This window comes from Artemia franciscana, chromosome 9, assembly GCF_032884065.1.
Source record: "Artemia franciscana chromosome 9, ASM3288406v1, whole genome shotgun sequence".
In the NCBI taxonomy this organism is placed as follows: domain Eukaryota; kingdom Metazoa; phylum Arthropoda; class Branchiopoda; order Anostraca; family Artemiidae; genus Artemia; species Artemia franciscana.
This window is the reverse complement of record NC_088871.1, coordinates 28,954,747-28,977,399: the sequence shown is the minus strand read 5'-3', so window position 1 is coordinate 28,977,399 and position 22,653 is coordinate 28,954,747. Positions and strand designations below refer to the sequence as shown.

Sequence of the window (22,653 nt, the reverse complement as noted above, 5' to 3'; positions counted from 1 at the left end):
GAGCCTATCAAGTAGTGGGGGATATTTTTCTGTTGATTCTGGCATTTTTGTCTGGAAGGTCTTGCAAGGTTGTAATGTATTAAAATGATGGCAACATTACCTATGCAACCATGTCACCTGTCATCAGTGGTGTTAAATAAGGAAACATTCTTGAACCAACTCTAATCAGCATATATATAAATCATTGCACAACTAGCCTGAAAAACCTATGTACCTTATATTCTGAGGACTCTGAACTGTTTGGCATTCTTGAAACCGAAGAAATCTTTTACCATTATTTTACCTACAAAAATTTAAATAGTCTGGAAACATGTTCTACTGTTTGGGCTATGCAATTAGTAATTTAAAATGCAGAAGTTTTGCATCTTGCACATCATAACCCAAAGTACACTTGATATATTAAAAGTGGACAACTAGAAGCGGTTAGTGAAGAAAAGGACCTAGGAGCTATTGACACTAATTTGCGATTTCATAGCCATATGTGAGTAAAGGCTTCTAAAGCTAACTCAGCCCTTGGGCTTGTGTAGCACATGTTTATCACAAGAAAAGCATATGGTGTAAAGAAACTATACAGCTCTTGGCTTTAGTATCCATACACAAGGATGCTAAAGCCACAGAAAAGGGCAACGAAACTTGTCGCCACTTTGGATCATTCTTTGTATGAACAATACCTACTAACTTTGAAGTTGCCCACCCTGACATACAGATGAAAGAGAGGTGATGTTATAGCAACTCGGAAGCTGCTGAACCCTAAGGTAGTGAAACGAGTATTTGCCCATTCTATCCTGAGCTTCACTAGAGGCAACAACATAAAATTCAATCTGCCATGGTCTTGAAGAAGAGATTAGCAAAACTTTTTGTTGTTACAGTACTGCCACTCTGTGACAGTCCAGGCAGCCACTACAGACTTATTTACAGTTGAGGCGAACAAAGATTGGGCCAATGGTGACTAGAAGCTCAATAGTGACTCAGATGTCAACTGAATTTGCCACATAACCTCTAGCCAGAATTCCACAGGAGGTCATCACAAGTCGGTTGTTTTGGGGATTTGAAGGGGGCTTTTGCCCTCCAATAATCTGGATATTTTTTTCTTTATAGCCTATGCCCTTTTACTTTCCAGATAGACTCCTATTGCCCCACCAATAAAAATGCTGGAGCTACACCCCTGGTCATCACCACCTTATCCTTCTGGTAGTTTAAGGTAAGGTAAATATTCTGAAAGGAATTTTTCCTTTACTGGTTCTAAAATGCATATCCTAAGAATCTTTATTCTTGCTTGATCAACTGCAGGTTCAGCAAGACACTTCTGCTCCAAGACATTGATGTAGAGTCTTAAATGGCATGCCAAAGGTCATAGAAGCTTTTCAGAGTGATTTACCATGTTCCAGGACCAGTGCAATGGCACTTTTTGGTTGTCCCCACCAGAGCTGTTCCAAGGGGAGGGGCAACCAGATTAACTGCCCTGTGTGTTATAGCTTGTTTTTGCTTATATTTGAGTTGGGAGATGTGTTGTAATTAATTTTTCCCTGGACATCATCAACTCGAGGAATGGATCTGATCCCCGCTCTAGCACCTCCTTTATGAACCTCCTTTTCACTTATTGTTCCCCAAAAGAAAGAAAGTTGTAAAAATCAACCTCTGGCTTTAAGAGAGAAAGAAGAAGAGGGAAAAATTCAAGTCTTTCTTATTTATCAAGCATGAAACAATCATAAGTGAAACTTCTAATAAATCAGTTTAAAACTTATTTTATGGTACTATTCTTAGTAAGTGCATTGCATAATAATTAATAGAGCTATTCAGAAAAAAAATAATTAGTGTCATTGGTCAACTATCAGGTATTTTGACATGTACAATCCAACACAAACTGCGTTGTAGTATAAATAGGGCCAGATTTAATGCTTTGAAACTCTGCCCAAGCGTTTTTGCTGCTCTGTATTCATACCATAGGGGGAGGGTCAATTTTCCTTAAGAAAATTATCTTTGTGATAACAACTTTTATTTTATTGCAAAATAATATAACTTATGATAATAATTTGAGAATCAAACATTTGTATATTTGATTATTTTATGTATTACCTTAAATTGCAGCTTGGAGCAATCTTAAGGATTTCTCGGTTTTCTACCTATTATTTTTAATTTTCTTCTTTCAGTTAACACTAAATTAACACTGACTCTTCTTTTAATTAACACTAATAGAATCTGCCCAAGAGCCGTACTGTAGTGGTAACAAGAGAGAGTCCAAATAAGAGGAAGACCAAAATATGCTTAGTTCTACCAGCAGGACTTGAAGCATATCCACAAAAAGATTCAGCCTCAATGGTAAAACGTGTAGGTAGTGGGACTTACGAGGGATGACTGGTAGCTCTTTCTGAGCGCCTCTGGGGGCACAGGGGAAACTAAGGTCTAAGAAATAAGATCTTGAATTTGGGGCTAGGTTACCAGAGAAGTCCAAAGTGCTGACACTTCTCGTATGTTGCATATATTTTAATTCTGTTTTGTATTTTTCAAATGCGCCTCTGTCTCCTGCATAAGAAGTGTGACACTCATCTTGATTCCAGACCAAGGGTGATGTTGAGAAAGAGCCTATAGGTTGATTTTTTATATATATATATATATATATATATATATATATATATATATATATATATATAGACAGAATAGCTTTATAGCCCTAGTATTAAAAGTCTCATGCTTGACTGAAGGCTAAGGTTGGAGTCGATGAAAACCTATAAATGGATCTCTAATGAGTAGAGAAAGAATAGCAAGAATTCTAGTGTTATACTGATCCTCTAAAAAAAATTACTGAATTTAAATTGCACTTCGTCTTCACAAGGAAGTCTGAAAATAGGAACAGTAAGTTGGAGAAAGAACTCTGTAGCCCCATACTTGAAATTGCAACTCTTATTCTGATTGTTTGATATGTTTTGTAATCAACTGTGAACCATTCTAAGTATAAATTAAAATATCATAGGGGTTGAGACAGTTCCCCACCCAAATGTGAACAATTTGTGAAATAATTGATAAAATTATGTTTTTGAGCATCAAAGCTAGAGATTAGGAAAGTTTTTCTTATACCAGTCATGTCCAATGCACAGCCACTTCATATTAAGCAAATAGATGTGACCAAGTTGTATTTTTAGTCTAGATTTCTCCAAGTTCCATAAATGTCTTACTATCTATTTTCAGAGAGGCTTCTCTATGCCTGCACAAATTTCGTAAAATGAGTATGGGAAGTCTGAGACCCCCCCCCCCTATTTTTATGTATCCTGAGTATTTATTAATGCTTATACCTTTCAACAATTTCACATGTATTTTTCCCCTTTAGAAAGGTACGTGGTCTCCTCAGATATATCAATCCTTTGAACAAGACCAGCTAAGGCTGATTTTCTGCTGCAGAATAATATCCAACCACATAATGTTATTTGATAATCCTGAACTCATTTATCACTCTTTGTGTTTTAAGAGGCCCTCGTGTGTGCTTATTTCAAAAACAAATTATTTTTTTAATTTTCACTGGTATTAGTTTAAGCTGCCTATTATTGTCTACTAATTTTCTTTAGCCCAATCCTCCAAAGAAGTCAAAATCAACTGTAAAGCAATCTGCTAGTAAAGGTTCTGATGAAGAACCCACATGGACATTAGATAAGAAGCGATTCCTCAAAGTACGCAGCTTTAAAGGCAAAACTTTTGTTGATATTAGAGAATATTATGAAGATGCAAGTGGAAACTTGATGCCAGGAAAGAAAGGCAAGTTTTTTTTGTTTGCTTTTATTGTATTGGTCTTAAGGATTTGTCTTTTTTATTGAGCAGTTTGAATTATTTTAAAGGTTGAAAAAAGTCTCTTATGCACAGTATAATTATTTTGTAAATAGTCATATGTGTAGTTACAAGTAGTGAATCCTTTCAGTGTGACTTTTAAGAAGCTTAGAGAGCTTCTGGTGTGGCTGGTTGAAATTTACGATCATCCCTAGCGTCCACACAGGACAAATAAAATAAAAGTCGTTTTTTAATGAAAAAAGGATTAAAATAAAAGCAGACGAGAAATTATTCTAAGTATACGAGGAGCGCCCCTGCTCTTTACGCTTAAGTTTCATAGCAGCATGCTGAAAACATTTATTAACAGAGTAAATTTAGTCATTGAGAAATTGCAAGTGTTTTTATTGATTGATTTTTGAATGGTTAGTGGTAATAAACTATAAGTAAGGAGAAAAACATAGAAGAGAGTTTTCATTGAATTTAATTCATTAAAAGAATTGGCTTTTGATACTGATTTCAAATGTATTAAGTTTCAGGCTAATTATCAAAAGCTGAGAAAATTTGTATGATTTTCAAAACAGGGGGGAAACACCCCCAAAAATGCAGATGATCATCGTAAAAATAACACTATCAAATTTAGCATATTATAAACACCCTATCATAGAGGTTTCAAGCTGCTGTCTTATAAATGTGTGGAATTCTGCATTTCATTTTGATTTTTTTTTTTTTTTTTTTTTTTTTTTTTTTTTTTTTTTTTTTTTTTTTTTTTTTCAGAAGGAAGATTGCAGATCTTTCTTTTTTTGTTCTTTTTTTTCAGGGATGTTTGTCTTCCTGTAGGATCTATTGATCCTACAAGATCGGCATAATGCTCATTTGAACGGAAATTAAAAGTTCTTGTGTCCTTTTTAATTAGCCAAAATCCGTTTTGCCATGGGAAAACGGTATTATCTGCCATTCTGTGGCACCTAGCTTAATTTGTCCGAAAGAGGGTCAAATTGCTATTGATTAAAAATTCTGAGATTGCCAATCAATTTAAATGTATCAAAATTGCATACATTCAGTTTCCCAGTTTCAGAGAAAGTAACTGCATAGTGGCGAATTCGTTTCAAAAAAGTCAAGAGTCCTTGCAATATCAATGATTAATATAGGCATTTATCATCAAATGCATCTAACTAAGTTGATGCATTTGATGTTCATAAATTCAACTTGGCCTGAAACAATGATCTAGACAGGCGATGAGTTTGAGAAAATGTGTTTAGAACCTTAATTTTGGAAGAAAACTCATATTTGACGTCATATTTATGTGCACATTTCGAGAGCATAAATTACATCATTGATTGCTCTAATTTTAGATATTTAAGAGGGCATAGGCATTGGAACACATGATTTTGAATGAATCCAAGCAGTTAAAGTAAAAGGCATGGAAAAAAGTCTGAAGTAATGATGCACAAAATAAGGCGCAAGCGAAATCTGGCCTAGAAGACATATGACAACCTTTATCATAATGAATGCATTAAATTGTAAATGAAATCTGTGGATAGAGGAGATACAACACTGAGAATCACAACGAATTCCAGAAGAAAACAAATCTTTTAAATGGATGATTCTTTGATGCAATAATATAAAGGAGGGATTGAATTCACGTCAGACTTTCTTAATTCAATTTTTCTTGCTTATTGGACACCTGATGACTTAGAACAAAATAATCCACTTCCAAAATTTGTATGCAGGGTATACGAAATACCAGTTAGTCCTTTCAACCCTTTAACTCCCCAAAAAATATCTTCTGGTAATCAGAAATCCCTCATCCACGTCAGTAACCAAGCCCCTTGAAATAAAGTTGTCATCCTGTCAATTAATAACCAGTACTTCCTATTTAAAATTCTTAATTCTGTTGATGGGTTGTGGGATATGCGGGTACTTGAGCTACCTATCCCCAGCAGTTCAAGGCCAATAGGCCGGCTGGTACCTATACAGCTCTTACCACTCACTTCCGCTCTCTTCTGCACATTCCAATTCATTTGCTGAATCAATCCCCTTTCTATTGTCTTCATTGTGTTTTAATGGTCACTAATCAATTCGTCCCTTCTTTAAGATATTAATAGATGCCTTAAATACCTTTCTATCAAAGTGCCAAGGCAGGTCAGAATTCAGGATTGCATTGTAAGTACATGGACTGACAATCAAATAAGACATGCTGGATCCTTTCATCAGTTGGGAAACAGGCACGGCATAGAGGGGAATTAAAAAATAAACGATATAACTTCCAATCAAATAACAAACTATTGAGAAGAAGGGCAGCTGATTTCAAACGGTAATATAGCACTGTAAGCTATGCAATCTAATTGAAAGGGAGATAAAATCGAATTACTGTGATCAACATTGTATCTTTGCCTAATAATGTCTCGTGAATTGAGGTCAGAGGGAGGACTTGGGTTTAGAGAAGCCTTGGCTGCTAGTAATTAAGCAGTGTCATTATATTTGATGCCTTTATGACTTGGAACATATTGGAAATAAATCTGGTTGGCTTTAGCCTGAAGGCTCAGAAGCAGTCCTCAAATATTGAACAAGTCCTTACATTCCATTAGTTTGTTGTTGGTTTGTTTTTTTTTTTTTGCAATAGTATTGCTGATTTGCAGTTAGAAAGGCAAAGATTCTTCTCTGCTACAATGTTTTAATTTATATGAGCATCTACGGCCAGGCGAATAGCACATAATTCAGCAGACAAAATGAAAGATCCCAATGGAAAGGGTAAATAAAGGTTAAAGTCCGGTGATGGGATATATACTCCTGCCCCAGCTCTCTCACCCAGGACAAAACCATCTGAATAGATTTTTCTTTCGTTAGGGTACAGCTTTGAAATCTGTTCATCCAAAACAGTCTAGATCTCATAATTGGGAATTACTTTTTCATTAATTGGAATAAGCTCTCTGGCAAATAGTTGGACTCATTTCCCAAGGTGGAGTGTCAGTAAAGGGATATGCATAAGGGGAATATTGATTCCAATTGGGAGCCTCCAGTTGAAACTGATTCCAAGATGAACGGGCATTATTGCAAGCTGTCTTCAAAGCGAAGGTATGTTTATGCACAACATGCTTGATTCCGACAGTCTGAATTCGCGAGAAGTATTTCTTCCTTTGACTAAATGCTCTTTCACTGAGGGAGACCAAAACCAGACAATTGTTTTAATTTAGACAGAGAAGTATGTTTGTGCAAACCCAAAGCAATTCGAATAGCAGAACTTTGTAAAGATCCCAGGGTTTTAAATTTAGATGGGGGACGAATCGCGAAAAATTGGGTGCCATAATCTAGAGTCGAACGGATATGCAATTTGTAAAAATCCAAGATAACAATAGGGTGGCATGCCCATTTACCTCCAGCAAGTCTCTTTAGAACACAAAATCAGAACGACCATGGATTTTAAAGAATTAATATGTTCATGCCATAATATTTTAGAATCTGTCCGTAGGCCAAGTAGCTTCACTGAGTTGCAGTATGGAATCTCATTAGAGAAAATTCAAAGTGCATTAGGGTGATCTCTTGAACAATTAGTAAATATGATTGCTTTGGTTTTACTAGTTGAAATTGGGAAACCAAAAAGTGAAGAGAATGTATGAACTAATCTTATATCCTCTTGAATAAGACTTTGAAGAAGAATAATATCCTTTCCAGACTTACAAATAATCCAATCATCTGCATAAAAGTCAAACAGTGAATAAGATAATTGAAATTCTGAAACATACAAATTGAACAGAAGGAGACTCAAAATTGCTCCTTGAGGAAGACCTCTCGTAATGAGACAAGTCTCTCCTCTAGTCTCATTAACTTGAACATAAAAACTTCTATCACTTAAAAAGGACTTCATAAAACTTATGAAATAGTTAGGAAAATCAAGGTTAGTTAAAAGATCAATCAGTTTATCCTGAACTACATTTCCATAGGCATCTGACCAATCAAATAGGACTGCCACTGTGACATTAAGAGAGTTACAAACGTCAATATCAAAGCGGGTGAAAATGGTTCCATCAAAGCTCTTTTATGGAAAGAAGTATGAAGCAGAGTATAAAAGAAGGTCGAGTGGAATGAGAAACAGAGCGAGCGGTCATTTTTATAGATGAAAATTTTTTGCTTTCTCATTATGTGAAGCAATTGGAGAGCCGTCCTGGTTGATATTATATTTATGGTCGTCATTAGATTGCTTCTCACTATTGAGTTGGCTAATAAAACTGTGAATCTTAGAAATTGGGGTTCTGAAGCTAATACTTGAGCTGAAATTGGACCGCGTGGACTGCTTAGCTTTCTCACATACTAATTCTACTTTGGCACATGATTACTTATAGGAAATTGCTGCTGATAGACAGGGGTTCTTTTGAAACATTTTACGAGTCTTCCTTTTTGCCTGAACTGTAACCATACACTCCTCATTCCACCAGTTCTTGGGTCTCTTGGAACCCTTGTAAAAGTTCAGCTTAGTCATGGGTATAGCAGCTTTAGCTGACTGTAACGGGATGGTTTTCAGTTTCGAATCAGTAGCATTAATATCAGAGTTAGTTGAGACAAACCAAAAATCAGCTTCATTTAATATCTTCCAAAACAGGGGCCAATTGCCTTTGTAGTTGTTAAAAGTTGGTATGTGTGGTTTGGGAGAATAGCTTACATTTTGAATTAATGTTAGAATTGCAAAGTGATCAGATTGCAGAGAGGGGACCTTTACCATCTAAACTTGATTATAATATGAAGACGGACCAAGTAGCAAGTCAATAGTTGAGAAAGTATTAGATGAGATATTATGCCGGATCTGGCAATTAAATGGAGTGGAAATCAAAGTATTGAGAATATTGACAAAATATTCTATATGTATCTTCCCGTTTTGTTTCTAAAGGGTATTTGTTCCCAGAGTGGGTTTGGGCGCATTGAAATAACAAAAATAAAGGAATTATTCCCTGAAAGTTTAGATTCCAAAACATTTTGGATATGATTGCTTCCGTCTGGCTTATATAATGACCATGCCAGTATGATCACCATTAGCCAGGTTAAGTGTTATACTTATGATGTCAATTCCATCCCTATAAATATTTAATTATTTGAGGAGAAGGAAAGATTGAATCATGCATAAAAGTGGCCACTCCTCCTCTCTTTTTATTGGTAGATGTATCTTTCTGATAGGACTTGTAGCCATGCATTTTGATAAGACACAATTCCATTGTAGGATCTGCAGCTTAATTTACATAGGTGAGGTTGAATAGGTGACCTTCTCGATACTTGGTAAGAATTGATGACAAGTCTTTTCCTATCTCATCAAAGATAGAATTAGAAAAGTAGTATTCTGCATTATCTTTTGTTATAGTAGCTTTTGGGGCTTTGGGCAAGTTTGATTTGATGATTTGGTCCACTGATGCAACATATTTTATTAGTTTTGAATATGAGGATCATACTTATCTTGTGTAGTGTTGGCTTGTGTGGATATATTAGACGAGGCTGACACTCTTTCAGACCATGATTTCGGACTAAATCTAGGATTTTAGAGTGCTGGACATGCTTTGATAACATTGGGGTGCTCATTAACCAGCTGAGGGATAGATATCTCTATTGGAGATTGCTGTATCCGATTTTGGGAGTCAATGGGCAAGGGTTGGGTAAAAGGTTTGAGGTCACTTCATTAGCCTCATTAATTTTTGAAAATGATGGTTCTTTGGAAAGCTTAACAAGCTCCATTGCAGCTATAGGAAACGGGACATTTTCTTGATAAGCTTTCTTCAAAACTTTGGCCTGTTGAACATATTTAGGACATAAGTTACGATCTGTAGACTGGTAATCACCTTCAAGTTGATGCATTTAAGAGCAGTAGAACATTTAATTTCAATAGAAAAGGGGTGATTACCAAGACAATTGGGGCGGATTTTGTCGTAGGAAGAGCAGTACATAGATGTGGCACCAAGTTTAAAACATTTCGAGCATTGAATAAGCTTTTCTTGGTATGTTTTATGAGCTTTGGGTTAACCGAAAAGAAACAATGAGTCAAACTGGGCACTTTCTGGTAAATGACTATTACTGTTTAGTAACCCATTAGAATATGGCTTGCCCATCCGATGTACTTCAAGGATCTCTAGCATTTCTCCCTTATTGTTCATGAGACCATCTTCCAGGTCTTGTGTTAATATTTCGGTCACTATTTTCTGTGTGTTTTTGATAGTTGGACTCCACCATTCAGAAGTAACTGATATATTACCAATTCTATGTTGGTTAAGAGCTTTGAAGGCATTCTTTCTGTCTTGGAACATAACTGTAAGAGAACCATCTTTGTTAACATTCGCAGTGAAACTACATCTTAAAGATTTGAATAGTTATTCTAATGTTAGTAATATTTTTGGGAGCCAACACTTGGTCTTTTACTGTTGGGATCAAAAGGATGACGGGTTTTTTCTTCATTTCCATAGCTGGACTGTGTTAGAGATTTCTATTATTTCAGGAGGGCTTTTTGCGTTTCTTCTTTCTAATAACTGTCTGAAATTCATAATTGAGCTGCGAATCAGTTTTGGGGTTTGGTTACTCTGGGGCTGTTATCATAGTATTATTCTGGTTCTCATCTCTAGAGATCAGAGATACAGCAATAACATTGGCAGCAATGGGGATCTCAGTTTCTGAATACCAATTCGATGGTTGGTCCACTTCCCTGAGGGGGCTAGAAGAGTTATAATACCTACAGTTAAGGGGAAAAAAATTCGAAAACAAATCCTTCCACACAATAAAGTTAAAGGAACAAGCAATAAAATACTTTTTCCAAAATCTGATAGTAAAGACTTCATTCCACTCACTGAGAAAAGGTATCAACAATATAAATTTTTCCAAACATCCGGGTTGCGGATGTTAATTTAAAAATAACGATTATATATACTCCTTTTAAACAAGAAACTGTGTATTTTGCTACAATTAAATGTCTTTTTAAAAATTTTCCCTTGGTGGTTGCATAGAAACCTAACTTGTTGTACTTTATTTTCGTTTTACTTTAGATCAGGCATATTTTTTTTCTATGCATTTTGCTCGATCTGTTCAGATTCATTCATCATCTCATATGATTTCGCATGAAGTCGTTTATAGCAAAAAATCTAGAAGTTTTGTGAAGTTCCTGTCATGAGAGGGTTTTTCTACAATATTAATAACTCAAAAACTTATTATATAATTAACTCAGATTTTTATCTAGTTTAACTTTCGATCTTCTGGGGTGAGGGGGTATGTCACTAGAACCTCTTTCTGGATCAGTCCCCTGTTGATCCGCCTTATTTCTTCAAATAATCCGGTTCCTTGTAGATGTACATTCAAAAGCAATATTATATATGCAATATATGTGCTATTAAGATACAGTGCATCTATAGTTGAGATTACAAACCAGAAATATTACAGAGAAGATTAAAAACAAAAGTAAATTATATCCTCTAAAATCAAGCCTCAGCTGTTGTAAGGACTGACCAAAGCGAGAAAGAACATCCGTCAAGTGTTCTTTGTTATTTTAGTTCAATATATTTCAACAAACCTTCTGTTTATGTCTTGGTTGTTATCAGCAGTTCTTATCCCAATGGAAATTTGATTTTAAAAGAAACGTCGGCAGTTTTTTTAAGCATCACTCCAAAATTCGGTATTTGGTATTTGATCTACAAAGAGTATAGTGTGTTATATGGCAGGTATTCTCTAAATATCGTATATTGTAAATACCACACTGCCTTTCCATAATACAAATACAGAAGAGAAAATAATGAGGACTTTTTTCCCAAGACAGTTAATGAAATAAAAACCTATTTGAATATGTATTGGCCCTGTATACTAAGGGTTAAAAATCCGCTTTTTAAAATAGCCTTGGCATCATTACTTCTTAACAAAAAGTTCAGCCAAGACTGTGTGATAAAAGCTAACATTTTACAAGCTAAAAAGGTTCATTCATTTCACTAACTGTATCAAACAGTTCGCATTTTAATGCTGATTTTAAATATATAAGTTTAATCAAGTTTAGTCTTACCCATCAAAAGTTACGAGCCTGAGAAAATTTGCCTTATTTTAGAAAATAGGGGAAAGTATCGACAAAAATGGGGAATTTTGTATTTTTTGCCAGAAGGCAGATCACGGATGCGTGTTTATTTGTTGTTGTTTTTTGTTTTGTTTTTCTCAGGGTGATCGTGTCGGCCCAGTGGTCCTAGAATCTTGCGAGAGGGCTCATTCTAACGGAAATGAAAAGTTCTAGTGCCCTTTTTAAGTGACCAAAAAAATTGGAGGGCACCTAGGCCCCCTCCCACGCTAATTATTTTCCCAAAGTCACCAGATCAAAATTCTGAGATAGCCATTTTATTCAGCGTAGTCAAAAAACCTTGTAACTATGTCTTTGGGGACGACTTACTCCCCCACAGTCCCCGTGGGAGGGGCCACAAGTTACAAACTTTGACCAGTTCTTATATATAGTAATGGTTATTTGGAAGTTTACAGACGTTTTTAGGTTGAGGGGGGGGGGGTTGAGAAGAGGGAGGTATTTTGGGGGAACTTTCCTTGAAGTAATTTGTAATGGGGAAAGAAAATTTTCATGAAGGACTATCTAGCATTATTTAAAAAGAATACAATGAAAAAATAAATGTGAAAAAGTTTCTTCAAGTGAAAGTAAGGAGAAGCATTAAAATTTAAAACGAACAAAATTATTACGCATATGATGGGCTCACCTCCTCCTAATACCTCGCACTTTTTAAAGCTAGAGTATTTTTAGTAATTTCAACTATTTATTCTACTGCTTTTGTGATTCAGGGGTCATTCTTAAGAAATTGGAACAAAATTTAAGCTTTAGTGTAAAGAGCGAGGTTCTGACGAGGGGGTGAACCCCTTCTTATACGTAATAAAAACATGAGAATACAGAAGTTCGCTACGTAAGCTAATTTTTAAGTTACGTATATCTTTTACTAATAAAAACATTCGTAAAAAATTAAAAGTTCTAGTTGCCTTTTTAAGTAACCAAAAATCGGAGGGCAACTAGGCCTCCTCCTCCGCTCCTTTTTTTCTCAAAATCATTCAATCAAAACTATGAGAAAGCCATTTAGCAAAAAAAAAATATGCAAATTTCGTTTTAATTATTCATCTGCGGAGAACCAAAATCAAAACATGCATTGATTCAAAAACGTTCAGAAATCAAATAAAAAAACAAGTTTTTTTAACGGAAAGTAAGGAGCGACATTAAAACTTAAAACGAACAGAAATTACTTCGTATATGAAAGGAGATCCTTCCTCATCAACGCCCCGCTCTTTACACTAAAGTTTTTTACTATTTTAAAAAGTAGAGTTAAGAAAAAGAGTCAAACTTTAGCGAATTCGGCTCTATAGAGCCGAATTCGCTTTATATGTCAGTAAAAGTTAAGAAAAAACAATTTCAAATCAGTACATTAAGTCAAACACTTAAAATTAAAAAGGCAAAATCATCAAAGATAAAGGGCAAATCAGTAAACTTGAGATTTAAATTACAAAAACATTACAATAAATCAAAAATGAAAACGGCAATAGAGGAAAAGGGGAATTTGGCAAGTAAATAATCACGAATTATTATTAAGGTGTTCCGGAATAAAGGGGATGAAACTTTTACGAAACTTCTCTGTAACAGCATGGATTGGAGAGTAAGTTGGGATTGCTAAGGAGGCAGACCGGGGGAGTCGGAGTCTAATTTGATTGTGAAATTCAGGGAGTAAGTCCTCAGTACGGGGATTGGAAATGACTGATTTAGCGAAAAGCAGGCGAATCGAAAGATATGGAGCTATTTTTATATTTTAATGCTTTTTCAGTACTTTCTTTGTCTTGCTGTAATCTTGTTCCCAAGTTTTTGTGGGTTCGACCAATGTAATAATTTCCACAACTATATGGTATTTGATACACCCTCTTAGAGTAGTTGGGGTTTTATCCTTACCAGAATTGAGAAGATTCGTTATGCTTAAATTACTTGTGAAGACAACACGTAAATTATTTTTGAAACAAACTTTTTTCAGTTTTGAAGTAATTTTTGGAATATAAGGTAAGTAGATCGTGCTTGTGGGTTTATTCGAATCATTTACTAGTGTGGGATTTAAGACTTCATAAAAGAATGCATCTTTAATCTTTGAGCAATAACATTATACATTAGAGAAATAGGATATCCGTTGCCAAAAAGTATGTCTGTAATTAAAATTTAATTCTTTTTTAATATATGGCTCTGAACAGATATTAAATATGTGTGGATATTAATCCACAGGAGATATTACCACGCCTCTTTTAGCCTGTGGAGGATGGTTAGATTTGAAGTGAAGGTATCTATTATTGTGCTTAGATTTTCTGTAAACCGTAAAATTCAGTTTATTCACACTACGTATTATCAATACATCTAGAAAGGACATTTTTATGGCACTTGAGATTAACCAAGTGACAAATAGCGATTGCAAATTCTGTTGGTCTGTCGGTCGGTCTGTCTGTCCAGGTTTTGCTAGTTTAGGCACTTCCAGATAAGCTAGGACGATGAAGTTTGGCAGGCGTAGCAGGGACCGGACCAGATTAAAATAGAATTGGTCGTTTCCCTGATTCCACCATCTGGGAGGGAATGGGGGCACGGTTAATTCGGAGAAAATTAGAAAAAATGAAGTTCTTTTAACTTACGAACGGGTGATTGGATCCTAATGAAATTTGATATTTAGATTGATATTGTGTCTTAGAGCTCTTATTTTAAATCCCGACCAGATCCGGTGACATTGGTGAGAAGAATAAGCAGAAGTCCTAGATACGTGATTGACATAACCGGACTGAATCCGCTATGAGTTGGAGGGGGTGTTAATTCGGAAAAAATTGAGCTATTTTTAACTTACGAACGGGTGATCGGATCTCAATGAAGTTTGATATTTAGAAGGAGATTGTGTCTCAGAGCTCTTAATTTAAATCCTGGCCGGAACCGGTGACATTCGGGGGAGTTGGAGGGGGAACCTAAAATCTTGGAAAACGCTTAAAGTGGAGGGATCGGGACGAAACTTGGTGGTAAAAATAAGCACGAGTCCTAGAAACATGATTGACATAAACGGAATGGATTCGCTCTCTTTGGAGGAGTTTGGAGAGGGTTAATTCTGAAAAATTAGAAAAAACGAAGTATTTTTAACTTACGAAGGAGTGATCAGATCTTAATGAAATTTCATATTTAAAAGGACCTCGTAACTCAGATCTGTCATTTGGATCCCGACCGGATCCAGTGTCATTGGGGGTAGTTGGGGGGACCGGAAATCTTGGAAATCGCTTAGTGTTGAGAGATCAGGATGAAACTTGGTGGGAAGAATATGCACAAGTCCTAGATATGTGATTGACATAACCGGACCGAATCCGCTCTCTTTGGAGGGAGTTGGAGGGGGTGTTGGTTCGAAAAAATTAGAAAAATTGAGGTATTTTTAACTTAAGAACGGGTGACCATTCGTGAGGTATTTTTTAATTTGATGTTTAGAAGGAACTCATGTCTCAGAGCCCTTACTTGAAATCCCGACCATATCTGGTGATATGGGGGGGAGCTGGAGGGGGAAACCGGAAATCTTGGAAAACGCTTAGAGTGGAGAGATCAGGATGAAACTTTGTGGGTTGAATAAGCAAATATCGTAGTTATATGATTGACGTAAGCGGACTGGATCCACTCTCTCTGGGGGAGTTAGGGGGTGGGGTTCAGTGCTTTGGCGAGTTTGGTGCTTCTGGACGTGCTAGGACGATGAAAATTGGTAGGCGTGCCAGGGACATGCATAAATTGCATTTTTTTTTTTTGTGTGTGTGTCAGGTGCAATTTCTAATAGTTAATAGTATCTTCATCATTCCCTGGGAAGGCCATTCACACTCTGCTTCTTGGCTTTTTATTTTCTTAATTGCAGAAGCTTTTTGCTCTGTAAGCTTAAAATTTTGAATTATTCGGATATTTTCTAGTTTCTGATTTTCTTTTTAATGGTCTTTCTTCTTCTTTTTAAACAAAAATGCTTTCTAACAATTTACTTCTTAAAGTAATTGATAATGATGTTATTTTAAATACAGTTTTTTTCTATTTGGTTGGTTGTGCTTATTTTATCCAGAAGTAATGAACTACTTTTATTTAGGGATCTCATTGTCAGTTCAGCAGTGGAAGAAGGTCCAAGAAGCAATGGATGAAGTAGATGAAGCCCTTAAAAACATGTGACGTCATCAATACTTTCGTTTTTCCAAGCTCCTTAATTTGTATCTGAAGTTAAAAATTACAATAAAACCTTTTTGAGTAACATTCCGGTTTTAAAGGTTTAAAACTTTATGAAATTATTTCAATCCTTTTTTTTCTTCCCTTAAGAAAGATTATGTTTTTTCTGATTAAAAACTATTTTCTATTTTCGAGTAATTAATTAGTAAATTCTTATAAATGCTAATTATGACTCCTTTGTTGTCATTACTTCAACTGCTATAGATAATATTCGTCTGACTAAAAATGCCATTTCTATCTAGATATATAGTGGTGGGGGAATGCCATTCCTGGTCTACTTTTTTTGGGAAGAATTTTCAGAAGTTACGTATCTTGAAATTTGTCCTTTTTATGTTCTAAGCTGATAAACTCAACTACTTACAGTCTATCTTCCATTTTCTTGATACAAAATTAACCAGTATCAACTCAAAAGCACATGGATAAACGATTTTCTTCTTCTCGATCAGGAATTTCCGCGAATATTACTTTGACAACTTACTTTATTCAGTTTTCAATCAAGATTTTGCAACAATACATTTTAGTTAATGCGTTTGGTCTAGGGCAAAAAAAAAGCTTTGCTGTTTTTATTGATAGATAGTTAGAAGATATAGAAGTGATAAAAAATTAATCCTTACAAGATTCACAGATATAGAGAAAGGTAAGTAAACTTATTGATAAAAAGCTTAAACGCAATCCACATTTTCCCTTGTAGAAAAAATACTGTATTGAAGTAAAGGGGACTTACAAAAAAACTTTTTCGTATGCTGACCAATGGTCTGCGTTGCGCAGCTAATGATCTGCTGATTCGATGCCTTTGGCCGGGAGTGCAATGCATGGTTGGGGGTAAATCACCCGACGCTTCAGTAAAGTGGAGCGTGTCGTAATTCGGAAAAACTCTAAATAAAATAAACTGAGAAAATTGCTTTAGTAATTGAATTCCTTATTTTGAAATAACATTTTTTGAATACCTTAGCATTCATAAACATAAAAAAAAAAAAAAAAAAAAAATTACAAATAGTCTTATCATCCAGAAAAGCCTTGTAGAGCTTCTATCAAATTAAGATCGACTGCATTAAAATTGAAGTTCATAACGTGGCAACCAGCTCATTATTGGAATAAGTGAATATTTTTTTTTTTTGTGGGGGAACATGGAAGGTCAATGGAGTTCATTAAAAAAGGCAAATTAAACCTCAAAAGGCGTCTCACTAGCCCTACCTTAGCGGGGCAACTTTCTTTTAAAATCAAGGAATCATTATACGCAGAGCCGTTCCCAGGGTTGGCAGCGCCAGGGGAAATATTAGTTACAGATCCTACCCCTCCCGACTCAAATATAAGAAAAAAAATCCAATCAAAGTGAAAAATGTGATCGAAGTGGGCAACCCCCAGCTGCAGTTTCCCTCCCACGTGCGGTGTCTGGGGCAGCTGACCCGGCTGTCTCCTCCCCTCCTTTTACGGCTCCAATTATATACTTCTCTAAGATGACTTAGACCATGAATAGTTGAATCCAAATAAGAGATAATCCAAAAATACTGGTAAAATAAGAATGAAAAATAGATGTTGATATCAGTTGAGCAGTGACTGAATTGACAGAGAAGTAGATTGCCTTTGAGACAAACTGACCTAATCAAAGCGAATATAAGTATCACCATTAAAAACAAAGCCAATGTAACTGAGTTTCTGTACAATGGACAGGTCATTTCCACACGTTCTAACTGGCTAGGTAGGGAATGCCTTTGGTAAAAACATACTCAGTCTTTGCAGAGATTTATAGAATAACATGATATGCTGCATAGCTCTAAAAAATTTTGAGTAACATATTACGTGTAGTTGAACAAGTAGCTAACTCAATAATGCCATATGAGTAACTTAAACTGTTATCCATACAGGATTAATGTGGCAGCCAAGTCCTCTACCACTGAGGTAGTTATTAAGAATCATAGGTGGCGCAATACTTCTTTCTACGCAAAAAGTAAAGTGGTTTCAGTGCATTGTTTATGTATTTCTGTTTTTCTCTTGGCCACTCCATATGGAATGAATGGTCGTAGAGACTACATAGAGATTCGATTGGGAATTGAAAGTTCTAGCACCCTTTTCAAGATTCAAGTGTTGTACGTGGGCAATTAGACCCCCATGCCTTTTTTTATATGCTCCCCCCTCTCAATCCCGAAATGCATTCCATAAAAATCGGAGATAGCCATTTAGTTCACAATAGTCGAAAGGTCTTACAACTATGCCTCCATGGGTGACATGGCCATACATCCCCTGGGGCAGCGGTTTTAAATTTTGAAAGTTACCCACTGTTTACATCTGTTTTTTTTTTTTTTATTGGGAAGGAGGGCACGCTTGATCCTGGTTGTCTGGAAAGTTTAAGGGTGTTAAGTTGAAACTTAGCATTTTGAGGAGTTGATGCAAGTACTCCCTAGAGTTTCTATTTGAATGGAGGCTTTGTATAAGCCTTTGCCCATCTTGGTAACTGTATGGCTTTATACACTTGGCGAGATTCTCCTATCAATAAGAGTCGACGTCCTGCAGAAGTAGCATCAACCTACAATGGGGAGTTAACCGTTAAAAATAAATAACACATAGGAAGAGGCTATTTAGTTTCCTCCTCCCCCCTCCCAAACCAAAAAACGAAATCCTGAAGAATCATCTTTCATTAATCAGAATGTTAGGGCAATGCTCTATCTTTTGCTAGGCTATATGTTTTCTTGAAGGGTGCCACTCATCAAGGTCCCTCTTCAGCGCTATTTGCTGTCGTTATTCTGGTTAGGTAAACTTGTGAAGGATTCGCCACTAGACCACTATGATGCCATTCAAGGAAGATTTCTCTTCCAGGGATAGAGACGGAGGAAAGAGATTATGACAGTTTTGAGAACCCAAACTGTCTCACAACTCCAGCTTGTCTTTGTGAGGGCATTTCATTGTATTACTACTAATAACTCACCGCAGCACCAACCCGCCTGAGGCCAACACAGCTACGCACACTCCTCCTCCATCCCAATTCGTTCAAAATTTCGTCTTTACACCCTCCCTGGAAATTCCCATTTCCTTTAAATATTTGTTTATGACGTTCTCCCACCCCAGATGAGGATGACCTGCTTTCCGTTTAGCCCTAGACGGTTGGCCAAAAAGGACAATCTTCGGCAATCTGTCATTCGCAGAAAGTGCCCTAGCCATCTCAACCTTTCTTTCATTTTAGTCCTAGAAATCAGGATTGAATCATGTTTTTCGTACACCCTACTGTTTGAAATATGGTCAGTCAGCTGGGTACCCAGAACAATCCGTAGATAATTTCTCTGGAAAAGCATCTAGTAAATCTTCATCCGCTTTTCGGTGCGCCTATGCTTTAGAGCCATATTTGGCCTCTGCCATGGCGCTGGTGTGAGAATTCTTTGTCCTAGGGTACGGGTTCAATCCCAGTTGTGATCAGTTATTTGGTTTGGGACGGAGGTCAGTGGCGTGACTCTGTAAGCTCAGCCAGTGTCGACCCAGTTTTAAATGGGTACCTGGAGAAATCTCGGGAAGGTAAGCAGGAAAGGTGTGTGAAAGCACAGGGTAGTTGGCCTCTAGCCCTCCATTGCACTTCTTGGCTGAAGGGACGTGAAACGGAGATCAGCACCGCCGGTTTGGACATTAAGGGTATAGTGCCGTCTTACTTACTTACGTCACTGTGCCTTCCAATATTGTATTCTTGGTTTCTAGACTTATCTTCCTATTCTTTCAAACTTTTTTTAACTGTGAAAAAAACGCTCTGAGCCTTGGCTATTCTATTTTTAACATCTTCACTCCTCCCACTGTCTTTACTAGTAATACTACGAAGGTAAATGAAGCTGCCCATCTAATCAATCTTTCCGTTACATTACGTCACCTTTTCATCTTCACTTATTCCCAGCCTTAATGACTTAGTCTTCTTAACAATAATTTTCAAACCTATTTTAGAACCCCCGAACTCGCAAACAATCCAAAACTTAATTCATTTTGCTCACACCTTCATCTAGGATGCTAAAATCGTCAGCATAATCCAAGCCCAGGAGGTCTTTTCCTTCCCATTTGATTCCGTGGTCTCCCATCGCCTATCCTGTGCTCCTTAAGACAAAGTCCATCAAAATGATCCTTATAAAGGGGTATATAATACAACTCTGCTTAAGTTCTGGCTTAATAAAAAACCAGCTGCTAACCTCATTTCCAACCTTAATCGCAGCAGTGTTATTCTTGTACATAGCATTAATCACTTAATGTATTTGTCAGGCATACCATACAAGAATAAGACCTTTGCTAGAGTTCCTCTATCAACAGAATCGAACGCTTTCTCATAATCTATAAAACTGTGGACCAAAGGTGTTTGACAACAAAGGCACTTCTCAATTATTAACCTAAGTGTGAAAATTTGGTCGACACATCCTCTACCTTTTCTAAAACCGGAATGTTCTTCTCTTAAAACTTTGTCTACACCATCTTTCAGTCTAAAAAGTATCATATTAGTAAGTAGTTGGTTACTTCAAGAGACAGACTAATGCCTCAATAATTACGACACTCACTCTTGTGATCTTTCTTATACTGTGGTTTATTAAGGTTGTCCTAAAATCGTACATCCCATTTTGAAAAATCATATTCATAATCAACTGAAGCACTTCCTCTTCTTCAAAAATCATGCACATAATCTTCAGTAATTTTGTTCTAATCTCAGAGCCACCATATTTGAAAAAAAAACTCATTTACCCCACTATCAGAACCTGCAGCCTTATTACTTTTTTGTCCTTTTAGCACTGTCACTAATCCTTCCTTACAAAACAAATCTTCCTTCACATCCAAGGTATCACTAACTTTTTCATTTTCCTGTATATCTTTTCCTGCAACTTTTTCTCGGTTTAGCACATTCTTAAAATGTTCCACCCATCTCTCTTTAACTCTTTCCTTATCACTAATTGTGGCCCTGTTCCTATCTTTAACTGGGACAAGTCCGGCTTAACTACTCCCTCTCAATTTATTAACATGCCAGTGCAATATTTTACTATTATGCCGTCTAGTTGTATTTTCCAGATCATCGGCAAGTTTATCCATGGTCTCCACTTCACACTTCCTTAGTTCATACTTTGATGCTTTCTCTACTTTCTTTACATTCCTTTTTTTCATATGATCGATCACTCAGATAATTCTTGTACAAACCCGTTCTCCTCTCTATTAAACATAAAGCTTTTTTATTAATATTCCTAGCTACAGTCATAACCTTTTCCCCTAAGACACCGTCAGTAACTTCACAAATTGTTTTTCTAAAATTATTTCAGCCATATTGCCCCATTGTAAAATTTTGACCACTGAATTTACTGTCACATATTGAAACATGCGCTTGTGAAACTATTTTCGCTAAAAGAAAAAAAGTATAAATCACAAGATATTAGAATGTGCTTTTCTTTACATGTTGATTATGTTGTTGTAAATAGGTTACTGGTAGGATCGATTCAAGACACTAGGGAATGTAGGAGCGTAATTTTAGAAGTTAAAGTAAAGATCATTATCTATTAGAATGTAGAGTTAAGAAGCTGAAATTTCGGAAGGGTAACTAATTTCTGGGTAGATATGACGTTGATGGATCCAGGATGAGAAATTGAAAGGAACTTTCTAAGAACAGCTGTGCGTGAAATTGGAGAGTTCAGACTTTGTCAAAATAGAAGATGGATGAAAAAATTTTCTGGAAAATAGTTTGCAATGTATCAGAAGAGGTATTGGTGGTAAAAGCTAGAAACGCAGCGATGAAGCGAAAACGCTTGGGTCATAGATCTTATAAGAAAAAGGGAAAAAGAGAAGTCACAACTAAAAAGATTCGAAACTGATAAGGCCTCGGGTGCTGATAGTGTAGTAAATGAGTTTTTGAATATTGTAGTTACAAGGTTATCGATAAATTACTGACTAAACAAATAGAGAAAAAATTCAAGATGAAGGACACAGATGGGACTACGGCCAGTGGAAGGAAAAGACCAACTAAAACCCCACGGATATTTTGCCTGTATGAAACTAGGCGTCTTCAACACTTAAAACAAAGATAAAAATTTAAAAAAATATACAGTTGATGCTGCGATCAGGGGCGTAATTTCGCTGAAATCCTGGGGGGGGTTGGAGCCAATTTTCCCAAATCAGGTGAAAATGACAGTAAAAACTAAAAATTAGCCGTTTGCTACAATAAAGGGTACCAGTCGCTTCAGTGTTCTCCTTTAAGTAACTCTATATAGCTTCTATGATGGTCAATCACAATAGCATCAATTGTATATTGTTTTTTTTTCTTGGGTTTAGATTTTATTTAGTTTAAGTTTTAGATTTTATCTTTCATTTTAGCGTTGAAGACGCCTTGCTTTATACAAAAGAAATATTCGCGTCATTTTAGCTTATCGTTTTCTTCTTCTGGCCGTTGTCCCATTTATTTCCTTTATCTTGAGTTTTTTTTTCTCCTTTTTTTTGTCATGGATTTTGATCTTGAATTACTGAAGTTCATGAATATAATTTTGAAAAGGGGGAGGTGCCTAGTTATTTTAGGAAATAATTAAATCGGTTTCATGAGAAAAGAAATAAAATTGAGTGAGGATGCTACAGAAAGCATTAGTTTGGTATCTGCAGGAAATAGATTACTTTTCATGATGATACTTATTAGACTAAGAGATGCTGTAAATAAAAGTTTAGGAGAAGAACAG

General features: G+C 36.1%; 1 protein-coding gene across 3 annotated transcripts in view; it reads left to right on the top strand.

The window, feature by feature from the left end:
- Positions 1-16,016, top strand: part of LOC136031239 (RNA polymerase II transcriptional coactivator-like) — a 28,331-nt gene extending 12,315 nt beyond the window's left edge. For all 3 annotated transcript variants that reach the window (XM_065710644.1, XM_065710643.1, XM_065710641.1), the window contains exons 2-3: positions 3,561-3,747; positions 15,858-16,016. In XM_065710644.1, the coding sequence (XP_065566716.1) occupies positions 3,561-3,747; positions 15,858-15,937 (267 nt within the window). In that variant the 3' untranslated portion in view covers positions 15,938-16,016. The remainder of the gene's footprint in view (positions 1-3,560; positions 3,748-15,857) is intronic.
- The last annotated feature ends 6,637 nt before the right edge of the window (positions 16,017-22,653 follow it).